The sequence below is a fragment of the Rana temporaria genome, chromosome 1, assembly GCF_905171775.1.
Source record: "Rana temporaria chromosome 1, aRanTem1.1, whole genome shotgun sequence".
NCBI lineage: Eukaryota > Metazoa > Chordata > Amphibia > Anura > Ranidae > Rana > Rana temporaria.
This window is the reverse complement of record NC_053489.1, coordinates 570,435,154-570,458,177: the sequence shown is the minus strand read 5'-3', so window position 1 is coordinate 570,458,177 and position 23,024 is coordinate 570,435,154. Positions and strand designations below refer to the sequence as shown.

At 46.6% G+C, this 23,024-nt stretch overlaps 1 protein-coding gene across 5 annotated transcripts in view; it reads left to right on the top strand.

Moving 5' to 3' along the window:
- The first annotated feature begins 4,292 nt into the window (after positions 1 to 4,292).
- Positions 4,293 to 23,024, top strand: part of MICU3 (mitochondrial calcium uptake family member 3) — a 262,036-nt gene continuing 243,304 nt past the window's right edge. For 2 of the 5 annotated variants that reach the window (XM_040334669.1, XM_040334666.1), the window contains exon 1: positions 4,294 to 4,614. In XM_040334669.1, coding sequence (XP_040190603.1) covers positions 4,408 to 4,614 — 207 coding nt within the window. In that variant the 5' untranslated portion in view covers positions 4,294 to 4,407. Of the gene's footprint in view, positions 4,615 to 23,024 lie in introns of all 5 variants that reach the window. The other 3 variants (XM_040334668.1, XM_040334665.1, XM_040334667.1) reach the window with 3 other exon arrangements.

Below are 23,024 nucleotides of genomic sequence, written 5' to 3'. Positions count from 1 at the left end.
CCATAGAGGTTTCCCCCTGTAGTGTACACTGAGCCACTCATGCACAGCTCAGTTTACATTAATGGCACCTAAGCTGTGCCACAGTGATGTAACTCCCGTGACATCATCATGAACCTGCCATTCAAACGGAGAGACAGAACACGATAAGATGACAAAAATTTACACATCTAGGACCTATGGGGTCGGTTACAGTGCAGCTCTGGAGGGCACATTATAACAGAGTCACTGCCATCAAGTACATTATATCTTATAATATTTTGCAGTGATGACATACACACTTCAAATCAGTCATATAAACATTAGTATTACTGTGTAGCTAAACTGAAATACAGTTGGCTGTATGGTTGGGTTGTGCCATGGTTACCTTTGATGCAAATATCAGGACAGATATATTTGCAGGACTTCATTTTTCATCCAAGAAGCTTCAGCTCCATCTGAGTGCTCTGCATCCTCCATCAGCTTCTGTTGCCTTCCCTGCAAAATATACTTGTAAAGAAACCTACAGTACATTGCATTATTGTGGCCTCCATGTAAGGTCTGTATGCTCTGGGATAAAGTGCCTACACGAAAACCTTGTGCTGTAGAATTTATTGGACCTATATAATGATAAATAATGCAAATAATCCGAAAGGTGTCAGCTAGGTGTCAGGTGTTGTCTAGGTGTTGACAGTGGGTAGTATAAAAAGGTAGGTGTGATAGATACTCATGTTTTTAGTAAAATATTGTAGGTGTGAAGAATAAACGTTCACTTTTTGAGAATAGGGTGTGAACGCCCAGTTTAGGGAAACTGTGAGTAGAGTGTGACCTGATATGACCCAATCTGTGAAGACGCACCGATGTGTGAAACTTGTAGTTGTGGGCATTCAGTTATCTGTGAACAACCACAGTTTTATTTAATAAGTCAGTGCAAAGTGCAATGACAATGTGTAATAATCCACAGATGAGCTTATTTTACCTTCTCACAGCTTACAACTACTGGAACAATGAAAGATGTTTGCCATCGAGGAATGTACTCTAAAAACTGATGGTTCAACAAGACCCGTAACATCCAAACTTGAGTTCCCACCGCTGCACCAAGGACACACTAACCAAAACTATAGACAGCTGCCACTTTGAATGAACATGATATAAGAAAACATTTACCAAATAAATAAATAAAGGCAAATAGTGGCGCTAAAACCTCAAATCATAAAACACCCAGTGTTAAGACTAACAAAGTGATGATATACGAACGTGGAAATAATCATATTCCGTGAGTTGAAAGTCCATAAATGAGACATGATGTCTCAAACAGTATTATGCAAAATCTTAATTCTGAGTGCCAGTCAACACTTTTGCATTTTAACGTATACATTCTGACATGCTAAATTGTATGTGTTGTGGGTCACCATAGTAAATAGTGAGTTCCCATCGTATATTGAGGTTCCCCACAGTAGATCGTGGGTCCCCATAATAGATGACAGGTCCCCATAGTTAATGGTGGTTCCCCATAGTAGATAATGGGTCCCAATAGTAGATGGTGGTTCCCCATAGTAGATAGTGATTCCACATAGTAGATAATGGCTCCTTATAGTAGATGGTGGTTCCTCATAGTAGATAATATGTCCCTGTAGTAGATGGTGGTTCCATATAGTAGATAATGGGTCCCAATAATAGATGGTGATTCCCCATAGTAGATAATGGGTCCCTATAGTAAATGGTGGTTCTCCATAGTAGATGGTGATTCCCCATAGTAGATAATGGGTCCTTATAGTAGATGGTGGGTCCCCATAGTGGATGGTGGGTCCCCATGGTAGATGTTGATTTCCCATAGTAAAGGGGCCCTAAAGTAGATGGTGGTTCCCTATAGTAGGTGGTGGGTCCCCTTAATAGATAGCGGGTCACCATAGTAGATGGTGGTTTCCCATAGTAGATAGTGGTTCCCTATAGAACATATTAGGTCCCTATAGTAGATAGTGATTCCTCAGAGTAGACAATGGGTCCCCAGAGTAGATGGTGGTTCCCCATAGCAGATGGTGGCTCCCCATAGTAGATAATGGGTCCATATAGTATGGTGTAATGAATAAGCACACATGTTAGTGTGTGAAACTAGTCTACCTGCCTGTCTGTTTGTAATGCCCCGTACACACCATCACTTTATGTGATGAAAAAAAACGACATTTTCTGTGAAGTAAAAAACAACGTTTTTGAAACTTCAATTTTCAAAGAAGAAGTTGCCTACACACCATCGTTTTTCTCACAATGTTCTAGCAAAGCGCGGTTACGTTCTCACCACTTTTTCCATTGAAGCTCGCTTCTGGGCATGCGCGGGTGTAAAAACGTCTTTTAAAACGACGTTTTTTTGCTACACACGGTCAATTTCTGTGAAGTAAAAAACGACGTTTTGAAAAACGACACATAAAATTGAAGCATGCTTCAATTTTTTTGGTCGTTTTTTACAAGACATAAAACAACGTTTTCCCCCACACACGGTCAATTAAAGTGACGTTTTTAAAAACGTCGTTTTTTTTCATCACATAAAGTGATGGTGTGTACGGGGCATAGGACTTGGGATGTTCATATATTAAAGAATTTTGATTGATCTTGGAGTGCAGCCATCTCTTTCATTGTTGGTTGTATGCGGAGGCGAGCCGGGGCGGGCACCCAAGAAATCATCAGGCTTCCTATCTCAACTGGAGCAGCGCGTTCCTTTGTTTGGTCCCTATAGTAGATGGTGGTCCACCATAGTATATAGTAGTTTCCCTTAATAGATGGTGGTTCCACAGAGTAGACATTGATTCACCATAGTAGATGGTGGTTCCTCATTGTAGATAGTGGTTCCCCATAGTAAATGGTGATGTACCAAAACCATGTAGTGCAAGGGCCTGCCAGAAAAATCTGTAAGGTGAACTTACCCAGGTCCCCCCCCTCCCGCTAACCTGGACCGCAGCAAGCTCCGCGTTCTTAGCCCCAGTATGTCCGCGACAGAAGTCCGGGGCTTAGAAATCCCCTCAGCTGAATGTTCAAAACGTCCCTCGTCGGAAGAGACATTTTGAAGCATTCTAATTGTTCAGCTCTGTCACATGGGCGGTGCCGACCAATCAGCAAGTGTACATATTCACCAGCACACCATGGATTGCCAACTTCCATCCTAAGGTTTCTTTTAATGAAAGAGATCACATCACAAAGATAGGTGCAACATATTAAAGTCACGCAGGGCCCCTTTGTGTGCTGGTGAATAGGTACACTTGCTTGATATTTCCAGGACCCAACTGGTAATTGCTGCATATATCATTGCCCATCAGTACCATATATCAGTGCCCATCAGTTCCATATATCAGTGCCCAGCAGCCTATCAGTGCCCATCAGTGCCAAATATCACTGCCCATCAGTGCCATATATCACTACCCATAAGCAGGGCTGGTGCAAGGATTTTTGCCAACTAAGGCAAAGGTGCATTTTGCCGCCCCCCCCCCCCCCGGCGCGCACGCAGCTGGAGAGGACAGTGTGGAGCCGCGCCGCCTGGGTGGAGAAGAAGATAGTGACACGGACGGTGACTGGTGGAGAGAGCGGCTGCAGTGTCCAGAAAGACGCCAACAAGGAGAGGAGGAGGAGGGAGGGGAGCAGTGAGCACTCTGGCGCTTGAGCGCCCCCATCTCTGTGGCGCCTGGGTAAACTGCACCCCGCGCAGCCGTCTCGGTTAGGTCGGTCCTGCAGTTTTCCGCCCTGTTCCGCTGGCGGCACTGGCCCCGTAAGGCAAGTGCCATTGTTGCCTTGCGCTAGCGCCGGCCCTGCCCATAAGCCTATCAGTTCCATATATCAGTGCCCATCAGCCTATCAGTGCCACATTGCAGTGCCCATTAGTGCAGCCTCATTAACTCACATCAATGAAGGAGACACATTACTTATTTGGAAAAACAGAAACAAAGTCAACTTTTTTTTTTTTTTTTGTATTTTTCTATTTATTTAGAAAAAAATAATAAAACCCCAGTGGTGATTAAATACCACCAAAAGAAAACTCTATTTGTCACAAAAAAAATGATAACAATTTCATATCGGTACAGTGTTGTATGACAGCATAATTGTCATTTAAAATGTGACAGCCTGGGCAGGAAGGGGGTGATGGTGCCCGGTATGGAAGGTGCCCGGGTGGTATGGAAGTGCTGCTGACCGGAGAAGGGGGACAGAGAGCGGCACCGGTGCTGACAGAAGGAGAGGCGGGACAGGCGACCTCTCAGGTGTTGTCAGTGATATGAAGCTGAGCGGTGAAATAAGTCAGTGTCGGTACCCAGTCCGGTGTGTCGGTCGGTAACACGGTGACAGGCTGAAAGGGTTGATCCGGCAGTGACAGGGTCTCCTGGGTTTCTTCTCGCGATCTTTCCTCCCCCTCCCCCTCCTCCTCATTCTCGGTCCTCCATCTCTCCGGTCATGTCGGCTCTCCGCAGCCTCCTCCGGGTTCTCGCCTCCTCCCGGGGCTCCCTGCTGGTGTCCGGGGCGGCCGGGGCAGGCCTGGCTCTGGCGTGTTATGGCGCCTATCGGGACGGGAGGGGAGCGCGACACTATCGCGACATATTGCAGCATGGCGCCTGGCCTCGGAGGGGGATCCTGGTACCGGTCAGCGCTGCCAAGGAAGCGGTAAGTGTCCCTGTAGGGATGTGACCCCTCCATTGCTAGTGGCAGAGTGACCCCGATCTACATGATTGATGACAGGAGAGCCCGGGGTCACCCAGCTGTCAGAGATCTCCTCCATAGTGACAGGGATGGAGATTTACATATCAGGTGTAATGGTGACACCATCCCACACCCAGCTGATGGTGCCTCATATCATCCTGATAATAACATTCAATAATAATGTATAAACATCATAATAATAACAATCCTATATAAAGATCACATGGAAATGTCAGTCTGTGTACAATCCTCAATAGTTGTCCACCATACACAATGTATCCGTCCTCTTATATGAAAACAGTCCAGCAATAAGGTTCTGTTCACACCTAGACGTTTGCGATCACGGGATCCGCAAAACTGACAAATCGCACCACGCTTGTTCAGGCGCCATTTATTTTCAAACGTGAGTGCGATTCTGCCGTGAAGTTCCTTTCGGGAGACAAGCTTTGCGCCGCCTGGTTTTGCATTAGGCTCCAATAACACCCAGGTGTTTGTGACCGATCAGCGATAAGAGCTTCATTTGGGTAACAAGGTTTGCGCAATGCGCTTTGCCGCGATTGCAGCGTGATTTATCGCAGCAGAGTCACACCCAACTTTAGATGCCTTTGAAAATGAATGGCGATTGAAAAAAGCATAGCGCCATTTGTCAGTTTTGCAGAGAGATTTGGGATCGCAGGTAGAATCGCCATGAGATCCCAAATCGCTCTGCAAAACAATCACAAACGCTTGTTCAGGTGCCATTCGTTTTCAATGGCACCTAAAGGCGGGTGCGATTCTGCTGCAATTGCGGCAAAACGCATTGCGCAAATCTTGTCACCCAAAAGAAGCTCTCATCGCTGATAGATCACAAACACCTAGGTGTTAATGGAGTAGTACATGTGGGTCGAATGTCGGGAGACATCGCGGAGTTCAATAAAAAACGTCCGACATTCAGCCCATTTATATGTTAGACGGTACGACAGAAGCCGGCCGTGCATGCTGGAAAACCTGCAACTGATCGGCTCCCAATCGGCGCTCTCAGCCAATGGCAGAGAGTGTTCTGGCGGAGGGGAGGGGGCTGTCCCCTTATCAGAACACAACAACTCGCTGTACTAACATCAGACTGTTAGTACATCATCTCTGACCAGAGCTGTCAGTTTTTTTCTTTGTTCAACCCGCTGGATTGAACAAAAAAAAAACTATTAGGCCCCTTTCACACGGGCGCCTCTGCTTAACGGAATCTGTTCACCCTGCTGAGCAAGCGGATGACAGGTCCGTGTCTGCTCCACTGTGCAGAGCGGACATGGGCACAGTCCATCACGCTCAGTCCATGACACGCTCCTCTATGGGGATCTGATCCACCGGGTGGATGGGAAAATGGGACCACCGCCCATCTGTTTTCAGCAGACGTGTCCACTGACATCTGTCGTCCATAGAGGACATTGCAGCGTCCAATCAGGTCAGCCTGAAAATCTGATAGGCGGACCTGATCGAACGGCTGTGTGAAAGGTCCCATAGCATGTACCAGGCTTTAGGCTTGGTTCACACCTAAGCGTTTTTTATTGCTTTGTGCAGAAAAGCACTACAGTCCATTTAACATGGTTTCCTATGGGACACGTTCACTGTGCGTTTTTTGACCAATAGACTTCAATTAGGGTTGTCCCGATACCGATACTAGTATCAGTATTGGGACCGATACTGAGCATTTGCGTAAGTACTTGTACTCGCGTAAATGCTCCCGATGCTTCGCCCGATACTTTATTTTTTTCAGAGTGAAAGCGGGCAGAGAGTGGGCGGCAAAAGGGGGCGGAGAGCGGAGCAGTGCAGTCCTCAAAGAGAAAGCCAAGACCCCCCCCCGCCGCCGCCGTCTAGTTGAAAAGCGCGGGGAACATTACAGCTTTCATTTGAATAGCTGTGTGTTCCCCCACCGCGCCTCGTCATATATAGCCCCTCCCCCTTGTCCGGGCACTTTTATAGACAGATCCCTGGATTGGATGGGTGATCTGTCTATCAAAGTGCCCGGACAAGGGGGAGGGGCTATATATGACGAGGCGCGGCGGGGGAACACACAGCTATTCAAATGAAAGCTGTAATGTTCCCCGTGCTGATCAACTAGGCGGCAGGGGGCGCGGGGGGGGGGCATTGGCTTTCTCTTTCGGGACATGGCTGCATTTGTGGGGGACATGGCTGCATTTGTGGAGGGGCATGGCTGCATTTGTGGAGGGGCATGGCTGCATTTGTGGAGGGGCATGGCTGCATTTGTGGAGGGGCATGGCTGCATTTGTGGGGGGCATGACTGCATTTGTGGAGGGGCATGGCTGCATTTGTGGAGGGGCATGGCTGCATTTGTGGAGGGGCATGGCTGCATTTGTGGAGGGGCATGGCTGCATTTGTGGAGGGGCATGGCTGCATTTGGGGACACGCCTGCATTTGGGGACACATTTAAAAAAAAGTATCGGTATTCGGTATCGGCGAAGTACATGAAAAAAAGTATCGGTACTTGTACTCGGTCCTAAAAAAGTGGTATCGGGACAACCCTAACTTCAATGGAGAAGCTTCAGAAAAGCATGTAGTGCATTTTTGCCACAATTTTACTGTGATTTTGCATTTTTTTTATCTGCCTAATGCCCAAAAAAAAAAAAGAGAAAGCATAATAAATGCAAAAATGCATCGCATAAAGCACTGCAGAAACAGATCAAAAGCAAACTGCAGGAGCCTTAGTCCAGGTTCACATATATGGGGGTCAGGGAATCCATGCGTTGCTCTTTAGCAGATGGGGGGTGCAGTTAATTCTAGGTCTGATTCACACTAGTGCGATTTCAGATGTGACTCGCACAGAATCTCATGACAATGGAAACCGCATTGTTTTCAGTGGTGCCCGTTAACTTTAATGCAATGTTACTGTGCTGAGACTTTTGGGAAGGGTCCTTTGCTGCTTTGGTGCAATGCATTTCAATTTTGTGCCCCATAGACTTCATAGAAACGCATCAAAAACGCATCTACACTACTGCACACCATACAAGCCCGGCGTGTGATAGCTGATAGCAGCTTAATTTTAACTCCATTCAGGCCACGCCCCCTCAACATGTTTCATAAGGCTTTTTTTTTTCTTGTCCTTATTTTGTGGATTATATGGAGTCAGGGCGGACTCCTAGCCTGACCTGCACCTTCAGTGAAATACACCGAATGGGGGACATACAGTAGATGCCGGAGCAGAGACAGCTTAGGTTTACATGTGTTTTTGATGCAATTCCAGTTGCATTTTCCCCCAAATATTCACCTCCTCCAGAAATCACATGTATGGAGTTCACATCAAAAATGGAAATGGGGTGAAATCACAGTTGCACCAGGCCTTAATGACATTCCCACACATTGGAAAATGCGGCACGTTTTTCCATCAGGCGGTTTTCATCAGACGAACCGATCGTGTGTACGCGGCATGAGAGGTCGTCTGTCAGTTCTGAGTTTACAAGAACCTATTTCAGGAAGAGATCCGAGCTGAGAGGATTTTGGACCGAATACATCTCCTTTAAGAAGGTCTGTGGCAGAGACTTTGCTAAAGTTTCCGTGCGACACCCTGGCTGCTAGGCTGGTGAGAGAGGCCTACCCAGGTGCGCAATACCCGCTTTGGCTAGAGTGGCAACAAAAGCTGTGTTTTCTGGAAGCAGGAGTGCTTCTGAATAAAAGTTATACACCTGAACCTATTATCTATTACCCTTCCACCTCTTCAACTACTACTTTTATTCTTTTACCACGTTTGGTAAATAAAGCACAGAAAAAGAAACGCAACGTCTCTTTTCTCAGCTCTCATCAATTACCCTGGATGGCAAAGTAATAGAGGTAACATGCCGCCCAAAACAAACCAGCAGCTCCTTCGGGGGTAGTGCTACACAGGGCTCAAGTCCTGCGGCAACGCGTGGGAACGGAGTTCCTGCACTTTTTTCACAGTTCCCTTTGCAGGACTAGAGCAGCCGAGCCGCCCGAGCCATTTCTTCACTAAGCGGCGATGCCCAGCTCGAGTTATCGCGGGATTTAGAAAGAACTTGCTTCTTTCTAAATCCCACGATAACTCGCGGCAGACCTCCGCAATGTCTCCTGGGAACAATGACAAAAGCTCCCAGGAGACATTGCGGCATCGAGGAAGTGACGGAATGCCCGCACACTACCCGATGAATCCATATACAGGAAGCGGCCAGTGACATAAAGGATTACTAAGGTACAGTGGATCGGGAAAAAAAAAAAACATGCGGTTTAGTAATTATGCATATGAGCGTATCATTTTTATTTTTTTTGGTGGGGGAGTGGATCTTGGGTGGGAGTTCCCACACTTTTTTCCCCAGGACTTGACCCCTGGTGCTACACCTGTGTGGTGCGACTTGCAATTCGGACAGGAATCGCACCGCGTTCCTGTTCAAACTGCATGTGATTCTCAAGCCCATTCATTTGTATGGGCAAAGGTATCAGTCCTCGGTATCGGTACTCGTACTCACTGGTAAAAAAACGGTATCGGTGCAAGCAACCATAGGCGTGCGCACAGGGTGTGCCAGGTGTGCCTGGGCACACCCTAATCACCCCATGTGCCACACATTCCCCCTATTTTGTAAAAAAAAAAAAATATGAAACAAATACAATTGTAAAAAAGAATACAAAATATAAAAATAAAAATAAAAATACAAACTACTGACACCATCCACTACCCTAATGACACCGTCAGTGTATATATACACATTCACACGAACATGTGTTTGAGCTTTGGGTTGCACACCCTAATGCAATGGGCTGCACACACCTATGATCACATAGTTAATACATCAAGCTCCTCACAAGCTCCTAGTGTGTACCCAGGCCCGGATTTCCCACAAGGCCACTGAGGCCAGGCCTTGGGGCGGCAGGGCGGCAGTGGCATGGAGTCCCCCGACGCCTGGAACATACAGTTAAGGGCGGTAAGTTATGGGGGAATCCGCTCGCTCGTTAACAAGTGATTGCGGCGATGTCGCCAAAATCACTTGTAAAATGTGTGCTCCTGTCCGTCCTCCCCTCTCCTCCCACCCCACATACCTCTCTTTGCTGGCTCTGTCTTCGGGACTCCGGCCTCCCCCCGGCTACCGAGTCTGTCTCCTGTCCCTGCTGCCGATGTACACAGAGAGAGGGGAGAGCTGTGCTCTTCCCATCTCAGCTGTGACAGGAGTTCTAGCACAGTGTCAATAAAGAGAACATGTCACCTCCAATTGCTATCACACAGGGAATTGTTTTCTTCTGTGTGATAGCAAAAAAGTTAAGTGAACAAAATTGATAAAAAATAAATAAATAATAAGAAATAATTAAATAAAAAAGTAAAGAATAAGGAAAATAAGAAGAAAATTATACAAAAATTTAAAAAAGTAAGCGACAAGCTACTAATAATCATAAAAAAAAAAAGTGGTAAAAAAACTAAACAAAAAATATTTTAACTAACCGTGCCGCTCATTCTCCGTTGATTTGGGGGGGGGGGGGGGTTTGGTTGGCAGGGAGGGGGTGCATTGCGGAACCTGGCCTTGGGGCGGTAAGGAGAGCAAATCCGGCCCTGTGTGTACCCTGCATTAGATTGTAAGCTCCTTGAGGCACTGACATACAATAAGTAAAGGACTGTGAAAATCGTCAAACCTAAATAAATAAGGCTACAAGGGGGTCTGCCTGGTTTTTCATGTGTACAGATGATTGCAGAGATTACATTTTTGTTTTGTGATAGTTACAGGTGAACTTTTGTGTTTGGGCTGTGTGTGTAATGTGTAGTTCTGCTCCTACTTTACCTTTAATTCTAAAAATGTGGCGTCCAGCCTTGTGCTTTTGGCAGACTTGATTCATTGACGCTCAGATGGCCGCCGCTGACTGTGTGATATTTGACCACGTTGTTGCTGAACTCGGCTGTACTTCTGCTTACCGCGACGGCCGTCTTCTGTTAGCCACAATTGTGTCACTTTTATAAACAGAATTGGTATACCTGTGGTTTCCTTTTACATAATATATTGCACACAGGCATTGTTCTCTATTAACTACAGTGTTTTGAAAATAGCTTTAGCCAAAGTTCTCTATTTGCATTACAATGAAAGAAAGAAAAACGAACAGGAAAATTTGCTTTATTTTTTTTTTTACCTTCCAGATTTTCTACTCAGTACTTCACTTGTTCACTCATTCTACAAGGCTTTGTAACCAGATAGTTGACCTGGAGTTTTGCACTTGTAAGGGTAGCCAAGGTAGAACCCCTAGATCATGTAGCATGCTATGAATAATTCTGCTATTTCCACAGTGGCAGGGCTAGAGGTTACCGTTCTGTCATGCAGCAGGGTGGACTTATATCACATTTACTCTTTAAAGGAAACTAAAAGTATTTCTTTAAAAAAAAATGGTAAAGAGGGACCTATTTTTCTCACTGATTAAAAAAGAAATGGAAAACAATTGCTACCAATAGTCACCCCTGAAATGACAAAAAAAAACATCTTGCACAGCTGTGACAATCCAATTATTAGGCACATTACACATGGAAACAAGAGTTGTAACGTGTTATAGCGCGTCAAAAAAATGTGAAGTGCAACGTTTAAGAGTGGCAATATGGGGCAACCTTCTACTGGCAGATGTTAAAGCAGTTGTATACCCTCATGGTATATTTGCACCTACAAGTAAGCCTACATTAAGGCTGCATTCACACCTCCGCGACAAGCAATGCCGCGTACGCAGCGTATTTTGCCGCGAATAGTGTATCTTTTTTTTTTTTTTTTTTTTTTCAAATCCTTCCCATTGCTGTCAATGGCCGAACGCCAATGTCGCCTGAAAAAAAGGGTCCGGGACTTTTTTTCAGGCGACAGGCGTACGGCGTCTATGAGATGTGAACCATCTCCATAGACAGCAATGGGAATTCTCCCCTCTAGCGGCACAAGCGTCCGGCGTTTTGTCGCCTAGATGTGAATGGGCTCTAAGGCTTACCTGTAGGTGCTTGCAATATCTCCTTAACCTACATGGTTAAAGCGGGGGTTCACCCTATGAACGGAAAAAAAAAAAAAAAATTTCTACTACCATAAAATCAGGCATTGTAGCGCGAGCTACAGTATGCCTGTCCCGATTTTTTTACCCCCGTACTCACCTTGTAATCGTTCATCGAAGATACCGGGGAATGGGCTTGCCTATGGAGACGGAGGATGATTGACGGCCGGCTCTGGCGCGTCACGCTTCTCCGGAAATAGCCGAAATAGGCTTGGCTCTTCACGGCGCCTGCGCATAGCCTGTGCGCAGGCGCCGTGAAGAGCCGAGACCTACTCCGGCTGTCTTCGGGGAGAGTGACGTGCCAGGGCCGGCCGTCAATCATCCTCCCTCTCCATAGGCACGCCCATTCCCCGCGAGAGCCGAAATCTACGATGTCCGATTACAAGGTGAGTCCGGGGTTAAAAAAATCGGGACAGGCATACTGTAGCTCGCGCTACAATGCCTGTCTCGATGGTAAAATCATGTGGGTGAGGGTGAACTACCGCTTTAAGGAGATATTTGCAGAAAAGCGGGCGCCGATGTCATGCGCGCCGTAGACGCAGGCGCACTGAGCGTGTCGGCTCTTGAATGGGAGCCTGCCGGAAAGTGGCAGAAATGTGCGCATGTGCGGAGATCGTGCCGATCCACGCGGGAGTGAGGTCATCGCCACTCCGGCCAGTCACAGCGCCGGAGCGGCGATACCTGGAAGTCACTCCTGGTATCAAGGCGGAAGACATGTCTGAGGACCGCTTTGGGGGCTTCGATCTAAGGTAAGTAATTGATAATGAGCTAGTATGCTATTCATACTAGCTCATTATGCCTTCTCCTTGCAGGTTTTTTTAAAATTATTTTTAAGAGTATACAACCGCTTTAAACTGCGAGACACATTTTCAAATCATTTGTGAGCGTTGAATATGTACCGCCAGAGGAGACAAGCCTTTGCCTAGGTTCACACTGCTGCGAATTCAAAATCGTGGTAAAATGCACGATTTTACCGCGATTTCGCCGCGATTTCGGCCGCAATTTAATGTAAATCGCGGCCCGAAATCGCAAAAAGTAGTACAGGAACTACTTTTTGAAATCGCAGATGCGGCGTCGCACTGATTAGGACAGTGCCATTGCCGACAATTGCCGGCAAATGCCGCCATGTCAAATCGCATCTCAAATCGTTCCAAATCGTACCCAGTGTGAACCAGGGCTTAAAAGAGGAAGTAAACCCTGATGCATCACATACTAGCCTATTATGTTGCACTTACCTGCAAACGAAGCCTGCGATGTTCCCTCTGGTGGGCACATCCATCTTCACCCCTCTTCCTTCCGGGGCCATGGACTCTGGCTCTGTGACTGTCCGGAGTCACGTGACGTCACTCCCGCGCAGGAGCCACCAGCCACGGCATGGGCCCTTTAGATACGGCCTGACCGTGCCTTTTCTGCATATCTCCTAAAATATGCAGGTTTAGGAGATATTTCCAGTACCTACAGGTAATCCTTTTTATGGGCTTACCTGTAGGTAAAAGTTTTGTAACTAGATTTACAACCACTTTAACCTCACCAAGCACTTGTTGCAGTAAAACACGAGACAACATGAGTACACACAGGCCAAATGTCGGGAGACAACGGACGGTTAAAAAAAATGGCAGACATTCTGCCTGTGTGTATGTTGGTCTGTCCGACAGAGGCTGGGCAATGCATGCTGGCTGGAAAAATGGTATCCGACCGATTCCCGATCAGCCAATGGCAGAGATCACTGATCTGAGTGTAATGGGGGGGGGGGGGGTATGAGCGCCGTCCCCTTGTCAAAACAAAACAGCTCAGCGGGGGAGATCGCTGGACTAACCTTGCATGGTTAATACAGCGGCTCAGACCGGAGCTGTCAGTTTATTTTTTTATGCATCCTGCGGCGTTGCACAAAAAACAAACTGTTATGCCGCGTACACACGACCGTTATTCATGCCATGAAAAAAAACAACGTTTTTCTCGTGGTGATTTGTCCTGATTCCTCTCAAGCCTGCCTTGCATACACACGTTTGTGAAAAAAAATGCTCGAGCAAAGCGCGGTGACGTACAACACATACGACGGCACTATAAGGGGGAAGTTCCATTCGAATGGCGCCACCCTTGGGGCTGCTTTTCCCTGTCTCATAACTTGCTTCTGAGCATGCATGTTTCCCCCCCCCCCCCCATTAAAGCGTACACGCGACCGTTTTTCACGACGTGAAAAATGACAAGAAAAAATAGAGCAGGTTCTAAATTTTTAACGGCCATTTTTCTCATCCAGAAAAATGCTCTGCTCCAGAGCATTATTCTGGACGAGAAAAATGTCCGTTAAAAACGACCGTTTTTCACGACCAATTAAAAAAATTGAATTTTTCTCATCATGAAAAACGGTCATGTGTACGCAGCATTAGTCTTAACTTTAGACACACCAGGAAGATTCACCTGCAGTGAATATTCAGTAAATGTCACAAAGCTTTACAAGCCCCATTTACTCTGTTGCAGTATGGTTACCGTGCATTGTGGTAACATTCATTCTGAAAGGCACCCCAACAAAGGTTGTCAATGGATGTTTGCTGCAGCACAACTCAATTCTTGGTGGCGCACCTACGTGCATTGCAGTGTGCTGCCAGAAATACTTCATGCACCTTTTTTTATGTTTTAGGCAGTCCATTTAAACAAATGGGCTTTCATAACGCAGTGCACATTGATGCTGCACAGCGTGAGTGGGCCCTGTGGTTGAATTCACACTGTTGCTTTGCTGTAACATGCCATGTACTATGGTGCATTTAATTTTGAATGGTATCCCAATGCATCTTTGTGGCACGACCAATTAACCTGTCTAACAGTATGCGTTAAAAACAGGGGTTTTGTCCGCACGCATTTGCAAACGCATGCGTGAGCCACAGAGCCGCGCCAAGGCACCCTGTAATCTGTGGACCTAACACTAAACAATGAGCGTCCCCACAGTGGAGGCACATGCATTCTGATGGATAGATGAGGGCAGGTGGACTGAGGGGGAGCCACCCCTCCTTAAAGGTACTGTGGGGAAACTCATGGATTGGTATGAATTTTAAGGGGAACTCCACAGCAAAAAAACAAAAGGTCATGGGGCCCCCCCCCCAAAAAAAATCCATACCAGACCCTAATTCGAGCATGCAGCCTGGCAGGCCAGAAAAGGGGGGGGCGAGTGCCCGCAACATGGAGTGTGCTTGTTGATAGGGACAAGGGCCTCTTCCCCAAAACCCTGGCCAGTTGTATTGGGGGTCTACAGGCAGGGGGCTTAACATAATCTGGAAGACCCCTTTAGCAATTGACTGCACATTCACTGGATGGTATAAGGGAATTTTATATAAACTTTCTACTACAGAATTTAATTTTTACTTTTATTTAATATGGCCACTGCTCTGTGTGTCCATTCAGACATGGAGCCGCGACTTGGGCCCCATCCCCTCTCTCTCTCCTCATTGACTCACTGAATTTGATTGACAGCAGCGGGAGCCAATGGTGCTCCGCTGCTGTGTCGGCCAATGAAGAGGGAGAGTCCCGGACAGCCGAGAATCTCATGCAACATCGCTGGATCAAGATGGGGCTCAGGTAAGTATTAGGAGGGCTGCTGCACACAGAAGCATTTTTCTCTTAATGCATAAAATGCATTAAGATAAAAAAAAAAAAAAACTTTTGACTTTAGAACCATTTGAAATATTTCTGATTTGTTATTGCATGGTAGCGCTGTACCACTTAAGGGTTATATAAAATGTATAATGCGTTTAGCGCACCTTCTTTCTTTATTATTTGATTGTGTATTGATCACTATATATCTTATTTTTTAACATTATTTTATTGTGAATACTATTTTAGTTTTGAGTACTTTTTGTATAAAACAGGGGGTTTTAGTGAGGAGTATATTAAATTCTAAGTTTTAGTTGTTTGTTTTTAGCGTTGTAAAGAGTTCTTCCATTAGGAACTATAGCATTGTTTTTGTTATAACCAGAGTTCCCCTTTGAGTACATTGAATCTGTTAATTTTTGCATATCTAAAACAAATACACAGTAACTACCGTATTTATCGCGGTATAACGCGCTCCCGCGTATACCGCGCACCCCTAAAGTGACCCCCAATCCTGTGGAAAAAAAGTTATTTTTGTACTTACAGTTTTGGTGTCTTGCGCGGCGTCCATCGGCAGCCTCGTCGGGTCCGGCGTCCTTCTGCGGCTTCGGGTGTCCTCTTCGGCGGCTTCGGTTGTCCTTCTGCGGCTTCGGTTGTCCTTCTGCGGCGGGTCCGGTGTCCTCTTCGGCGGGTCCGGCGTCCTTCTGCGGCGTCCTCGCGTCCTCCCCGCTCGTTTCCCGCGCCGAGTTTTGAATACTGCGCCAGCATATACCGAGTGCAGTACACTCGGGCAGGCTCGGCAACTGTCGCGCTCACGTCCAGGACGTGACCGCGGAAGAAGCCGAGACTGGCCGACTATACCCGAGTGTACTGCGCTCGGTATATGTCGGCGCAGTATTCAATTTAAACGATTTTGCCCTGATTTTCAGGGCAAAAAAGTGCGCGATATACGCCGATAAATACGGTATATTAATTCTGGGGAGGAGGGTACCATTGCCGCCAAAGGGAGTGATTTTTGTTTATTAGCAGTTTATTCATTTTGAGATGAATGACAGACCTGCTGTATATCATCAATGCCAGTGTCGGCTGCCTGCTCCAGTCATTGACTTATGCTGGCCTTACAGTATCCGAAAAAATTGCCCATTTTTGAAAAACGAACATTTGGCCACGAGAGCAAAATATGGTGCCATCACGTAATGACTGATAAATCGTTCAGTGGACATAAATTAATCCATTTTTTTTACATATACCTATTGCACGGGAAACACATTAACCTTTCAACTTATCGTTCGTTAGGCAGAACATTTCCAAACTTGTCCTTTTGTTTTTTCGGCTCAAAAATGTCACAACAATTATCGATTTTTGTGGCCAATAACTGGCCGAAAAACGAAAGAACTGGTCAAATGACCGAATTTCAGACAATTTTTCGAATAGTGCATGGCCAGCATTAGACTCGTGTTTGATTATGCCGGACACGTGCAGTAAATATGCATGCTGGAAAATGATATACATATTATGCAGGATCTATCACACTGTGTCCCAAACATTAGGAACGTGCTGCTGGCATAGTTTGGTTTGCTCTTGTGATACATGACCTGGCTGAAGTTGATCATACACAGACCAGCTGAGACAGCAAGTACATTTCTATCCTAGGGTGAGATGTTCCCTATGATGGTTGAAGCTGACAGATAGGGGCAGTGCCAAATGGACAATAGTAGGGACCAAGATAAGGTCCCTTTCACACCGATGCGCTTTTGCTTTTTCAACAAACGCTCATGAAAACTATTCCCCATTAAATCCTATGTAGCTGTTAACACTGCAGCTGCACTCTGCTCTGAAAAGTCCTGCATGCTGCAATCTTTGGTGCAGTTTTTCAAAAATGCCCCCAAAAAGCACCTTCCATTGTAAGACAATGGGAACAGATCAAAAGAGCATCAGTGTGAAAGGGCCCTAGGAGCAGTGTGCAATTTCATCCCATTTGTTCAGCATCTAACAGGATAGTTTCACAGTCTGGAAATTAGGGAGGGGGGTGGGAGGTGATCTATACATGGTGAACCTTTGACTTGATAGTCTGTCTAAAGCCTAGTACACACAGACCAAATGTCGGGCGACATCGGCCGGTTCAATAAAAACCATCTGACATTCGACCCGTGTGTATGCCAGCCGGTTTGACAGAAGCCTTTCAGCTGGCTTCTGTTGGATGAGCATGTTGGAGAACCAGCAGCCAACTGGAGGGGGGGGGGGGGGGGGCTGTCAGAACACAATAGAACAGCAGGGGAGATTACTGTACAAATATCGGATTGTAAGTACAGCAGTAAGATTTTTTTTTTTCGTTCAACCTGCTGGGTTGAAGGAAAAAGCCGGCGGTGTGAACTACTATTTACAGAACTGCTTTTGTCAATTTATCTACTGACACAGATATGGAGGTCTTTTATCCTGGCGACTTGTGTCTCATCCTGACACTGAGCAATGTGGATATAACAGGTGTTAAAATTCTTCTGGTCCAGCAGGAGCCAGCTGATTTTGAATACGTCTTTGGGCAGGCTGGTTGTAGTGAAGTCACTCCATCAGTACACTTCAGTACAACCAGACTGTCTGTCTGTTTTTTGTTTTTTGTGTGCGATCGCTGATGGCGGCTATAGCTGCTGGCAGTGATCATTGTATTCTGAAGACTGGGAAATGTCCCTCTGTCAGAATACAATAGCGCAGAAGGAGGTATTCCCCCTTCAACGCTGACTGTGTTGATGGGGGAATCAAGCAACTTTCTTTCAACCCATGGTTTAAGCCCAGGTTCACACTGGGCTGTGGGAGTGAAGCCGTGCGAGTTCAGCTGAACTCACACGATTTTGATCCCGCTTGTCAGTCCTTAATTCGGCTGCGATTACAGAGACATATGTGCAGGTTTTTGCACAGATTTCAATGTAAATCACGGCCCAAAATCGCAAAAAGTAGTACAGAAACTACTTTTTGAAAGCGGTCCAGTGCCGCAGATGCGGGTCACATTGATTAGGACGATGCAATTGCCGCCAAATGCTGCCAAATCGCATGTCAAATTGCACCAGTGTGAACCAGGGCTGGAGGATGGAATTATTAAAGTATGGTTTAGGCTGGGGTTACACACTGTACCACAAACACCGGCTCCGATGTAGTTGCGATATCCCCAAAGTCTGATGCCCCATACACACGATCGGTTTTCCTGCCGGAAAAAAGTTGGATGTTTTTTCCAACGGAATTCCTCTCAAGCCTGCTTGCATACACACGGTCACACAAAAGTTCGGTGAACCTTTGACTGCCAGGAACGCGGTGACGTAAAAGACTAAGACGAGCCAAGAAAATGAAGTTCAATGCATCTGAGCATGCGTCAAATTGTTTCCGAGCATGCGTAGGAATTTTGCGCGTTGGGATATGTACACACGATTGGAAATTCCGATCAGTTTTTTTCCTGATGGGGGGGAAAAAAAAGAGATCCTGCTCTCTATCTTTTTCCAGCAGTTTTCTTGTTGAGAGCATACACGCGGTCGGGATTCCCGAACCAAAAGCTCTCATCAGACTTTTTCCAACAGGAAAACCGATCGTGTGTGTATGGGGCATTAGGGTTTGTTCACACAAGCAAGTTGCTGGTGTATACTGGGAAGATGCACTAATCCACCATGTCTTGTGCAACCTTGCTCAGTGCAGTGCCAGCTCACCAGGTGTGAATGAGCTTAACTGCTCTCCCAACAAGTGCAATGCAAATAATGAACAATTCAGACTGCTACTGCTATGTCCATGTAACACTCACATGCGCAGGACACGGCTTTAGAACAGCTGCAGAATGTAGTGCATTTTTTTTACATGTTTTTGCTGTGATTTTTGCGTATTTTTTTCATGCTTTTTTTATTTTTTGGGCAATTTATTTTAGGGGAGATTAATAAAATGCAATTTGCGGCAAAAACGCACTACATGCTTTTCTGTAGCTTCTCCATTAAAGTCTATGAAATCAAAAAAGCCTTTCCAAAAATGCAGCGGCTGAAAAAAAGCATGTCCCATAGGAAACCATGTTCAATATACTGTCGTTTGTTTCTGCAAAACGCACCAAAAAACGCATAGGTGTGAACCTGGCCTTATTGGGCACATCCACAAATAAATAAAAACAGGTTTCTGTGACAACTATTGGGTTTACTGACAATAATTTATCTGGTCCATGGAACGCTGGAAAAAAAAAAAAAGTCCGGTGCATTTTTTTTTTGTCCACGGTCAACCAATAATTGTCATTGTGCGCACAAGTGTGAATGTCCCCTAGGAGTCCAGAACCTACATGTATAAAGCCATACTGAAGATTTTATCCACCTGCAGCCACATACAGGTGTAAAACAACCCTAAATGTGCATAATCCTAATCTTTAACAAAGACCAGATTTGTAGCTTTTACCAAAAGCTGGGAAAGGCAAAGTATTTAATTAAGGATTCATTAAATAGGTGTTCAGTTTCATGTACACAGTAACTGTGTTTTGGTGTTAATCTGGATTTTGTATTGTGCTATTCAGTGTAAATCCTCACAGATCAGTAGTTTGCAGTAGTTTCCTCATTAGGTATGTAAATCTAATCAACACTTTCTATTTGTACTGTAAAGCAAGTGACACTTAATGGTGTAATACACATCCAATACAGTGTGTCTGCTTCTAGAAGTAGCTGGCAGACAACTTGTTTGTTTTGTTGAGGAACAAGGGACACTTCTAGAAATCACGTCATTGTCACTGCCTGATTCAAATATTCCATGTCATAATCGGAGGAGGATCGGACAAGCTCCCAAGGTGTCCAGTAAGATGTGCTTACAACTGGTTAACTAAAGCCGGCCATAGACTGTAAAAATCTGCTGAACCAGCCGAGATTCGTGTATGGGCAGGCCAAATGTAAATTGATAGATCGATACGCTGTTATAGCCACTATCAATAATCCATGTGTGGGGGAGGCGGGGAAAGCTGGCTCAGCGGAAGCGATTTCCCCCTCCCCAGTGTGAAAGCAACCTTTAGTGTGGTGGGTGGGCTTGACGGTAAAAGGCTACTAGTTTTAGCAGCATTTTACTATTGTTTTAGTGGTGCTTTTCGGCCGCTAGCAAGTCGATTTTAACCCCCGCTAGCGGGTGAATAAAGGGTTAAATGCGCCCGTGTAGCATCGCTGCCGGAGCGTTTTGCTGGCGGTGCCCATTCATTTCAACCACTCCTCCACTGCCCCAAAGATGCTGCTTTCAGGACTTGTTTTAATGTCCTGCCATCACACCGCCCCAGTGTGAAAGCACTCAGGCTTTTACACTGGGACTGCAGGGGAGGCGTTTTTTAGGTGCTTTACAGGCTGTGGGCCATATTCTCAAACAAGTTACACCGGCGTATATGGAGATGCGCGGCGTAAGTGTAAAGATGCGCCGTCCTATCTATGCGCCGTAGTCACAGAACCAGATCCGCCAGAAATCAGGCTACTCCTGTCCGTCTTAACTAGTTTAAGTTTACGCAGCGTAGGCGTATATTTCAGCTGATGGCATCCTAGGCTGCCATAGAATTAGTATTCAAATATGCAAATGATGTAGATGCGCTGATTCCCGAACCTACGCGCGATCGGCTTAGGCTACGCGCTGTGCGCGTAAGACGATTGTCCGGCTGAAAGTTACCCCTTATAAAGCTCGGTTAACTTTGCTCCAGACCTGAGTAAGTTAGCTTGAAAAAAGCAAATACAGCAGCACCATCCCGGACGAGCTGAGCAACCAAATTTTGCGGACAACACATTCGTATGCCAACATGCCAGGGGCAGGCGTGGTCTTAGCACTGCTAGTGTGTGAGGAGGAAGAGGCACTTAGAAGGAGGAGGGCACGGAGGAGGGCACGTGAGAGGATCTACCCACAGCGCATTAGCCTCTTTGGCATGGCTGATGTGGATGTGTTTCACCGTTATAGATTCAGCCCTGATGCCATACTTGAAATTACCAGAGCCCTGAAGAATGACATCAGCAGCCCAACACAACGATCCCATGCAGTGCAGCCACTGGTGAAGGTCCTGGCAACATTGCATTTTCTTGCCACAGGCTCTTTTCAAAGAACCAGTGGAGACGTGGTTGGGATCTCCCAAACCAGCATGAGTAGATGCGTGCACCAAGTTGTCCCCGCAATACTCCGACGCATGTCGCACCACATAATCAGACCCACCCAGGAGGAAATGCGGCTGAAGGCAATGACAGATTTCTGCCTAATTGATGGTTTCCCACGCACTGTGGGTGCAATTGATTGTACCCATGTGGCAATACAGCCCCCCACGAGACCGAGCACATATACCGCAACAGAAAACATTGGCATTCTATCAATGTCCAAGTGATCGTGGATGCACATGGCCTCATATGGCACGTCCGTGCAAAACACCCCGGATCCAGCCATGACAGCTTTATATTCAGGCAAAGTGACATCCCAAGACAATTTGAGCAGAATGTGTATGGGGACAGTTGGCTGGTTGGTGAGTGACATGGGTGTCAGGTATGACTGTCCCCCCCCATGATGCAGACATCACGAGGGGCACATGCATGACTAACATCCTCCTGTCTTTTCCCTTCCAGGTGACTCTGCATATGCCCTGGGACCTCATCTCATGACTCCATTCCGCAATCCGCAAACACCAGGAGAGAGAAGATATAACGAAGCACACGCACGCACCCGTGGAGTGGTTGAGCGAACATTTGGCCTCCTTAAGTCACGATTTCGATGCCTGGATAAGACTGGGGGTACCCTGCTGTATTCCCCCAACTTCGTGTGCCAAATCATCGCTGCATGTTGCGTGCTGCATAACTTCGCAGTGAGAAAGGGCCTGCAGATTGACCTACGTGAGGACCTGACCCCCCAACCACCATGTCCCCCCCTAACCGAGGCTACCCCGTCTGCTGATGGTACAGCAGTCAGGAGATGTCTCGTGGAGCGAATCTTTGAACGTTAAACACAAACATTAAACATGGCACACAGAAAATGCACGCATGCACACCACTGTGGTCCCTAACACACACCTCACATGCACAGAACATTGGATTAGACCGAAGTACACCGCACGGTACTAAGGAGCAGCAACGCCGCGTCAAGGCCCCAATGATGTTGCTGTCCATTCATACGTCATTCATACGGACCTGGGGAGAACTTATCACCAGCGCCCGAGGGTGACACCCCTTACTGGCAGGAATGTCACCACCCCACATTCACACAACATTCACACTGTACTCTGCAACACTGCCTGTGTGCAGCACCCAAACTAAAAAAAAAAAGCTCTTAACCAGAGCAAATAATAAAATAAGCTCTTAACAAGAGCAAATAATAAAATAAGCTCTTAACAAGAGCAAATAATAAACTAAGCTCTTAACCAGAGCAAATGAACAATAAATAATCACTTGCCCCGGCGCGGGCTACGCCTGGTGCCCAGGTTCCTGGCCCTCACTTGCCTGGGGGGAGCTGGGGCATCAGGTGGAGGAACATCTCCAGGTGGAGGAACATTCCCAGGTGCCTCCCTGCCTGCCTGTCTGCCCTCCAAAGCTAGTGCTATGCGGGTGAGCAATGACTCCTGGGTAGCTGTCTGGGCCTGAACAGCCCTTCGCAGGCACCTGACCTCCCCCACAAGTTCGGCAGTTGTAGTCTGCAGCTCACCCAGGCTGGTGATTGTGGCTGCGCAGTTTCCAGCCACATCTTGCAGAGCATCTGGTACTGCTCCCGAGGAGGCCAAGCTGTCGGACAGGCGCCTCAACTCCACCAAGATTTCACCCATATGACGGGTTTGCTGGTCCTGCTGCCTGGCCAGA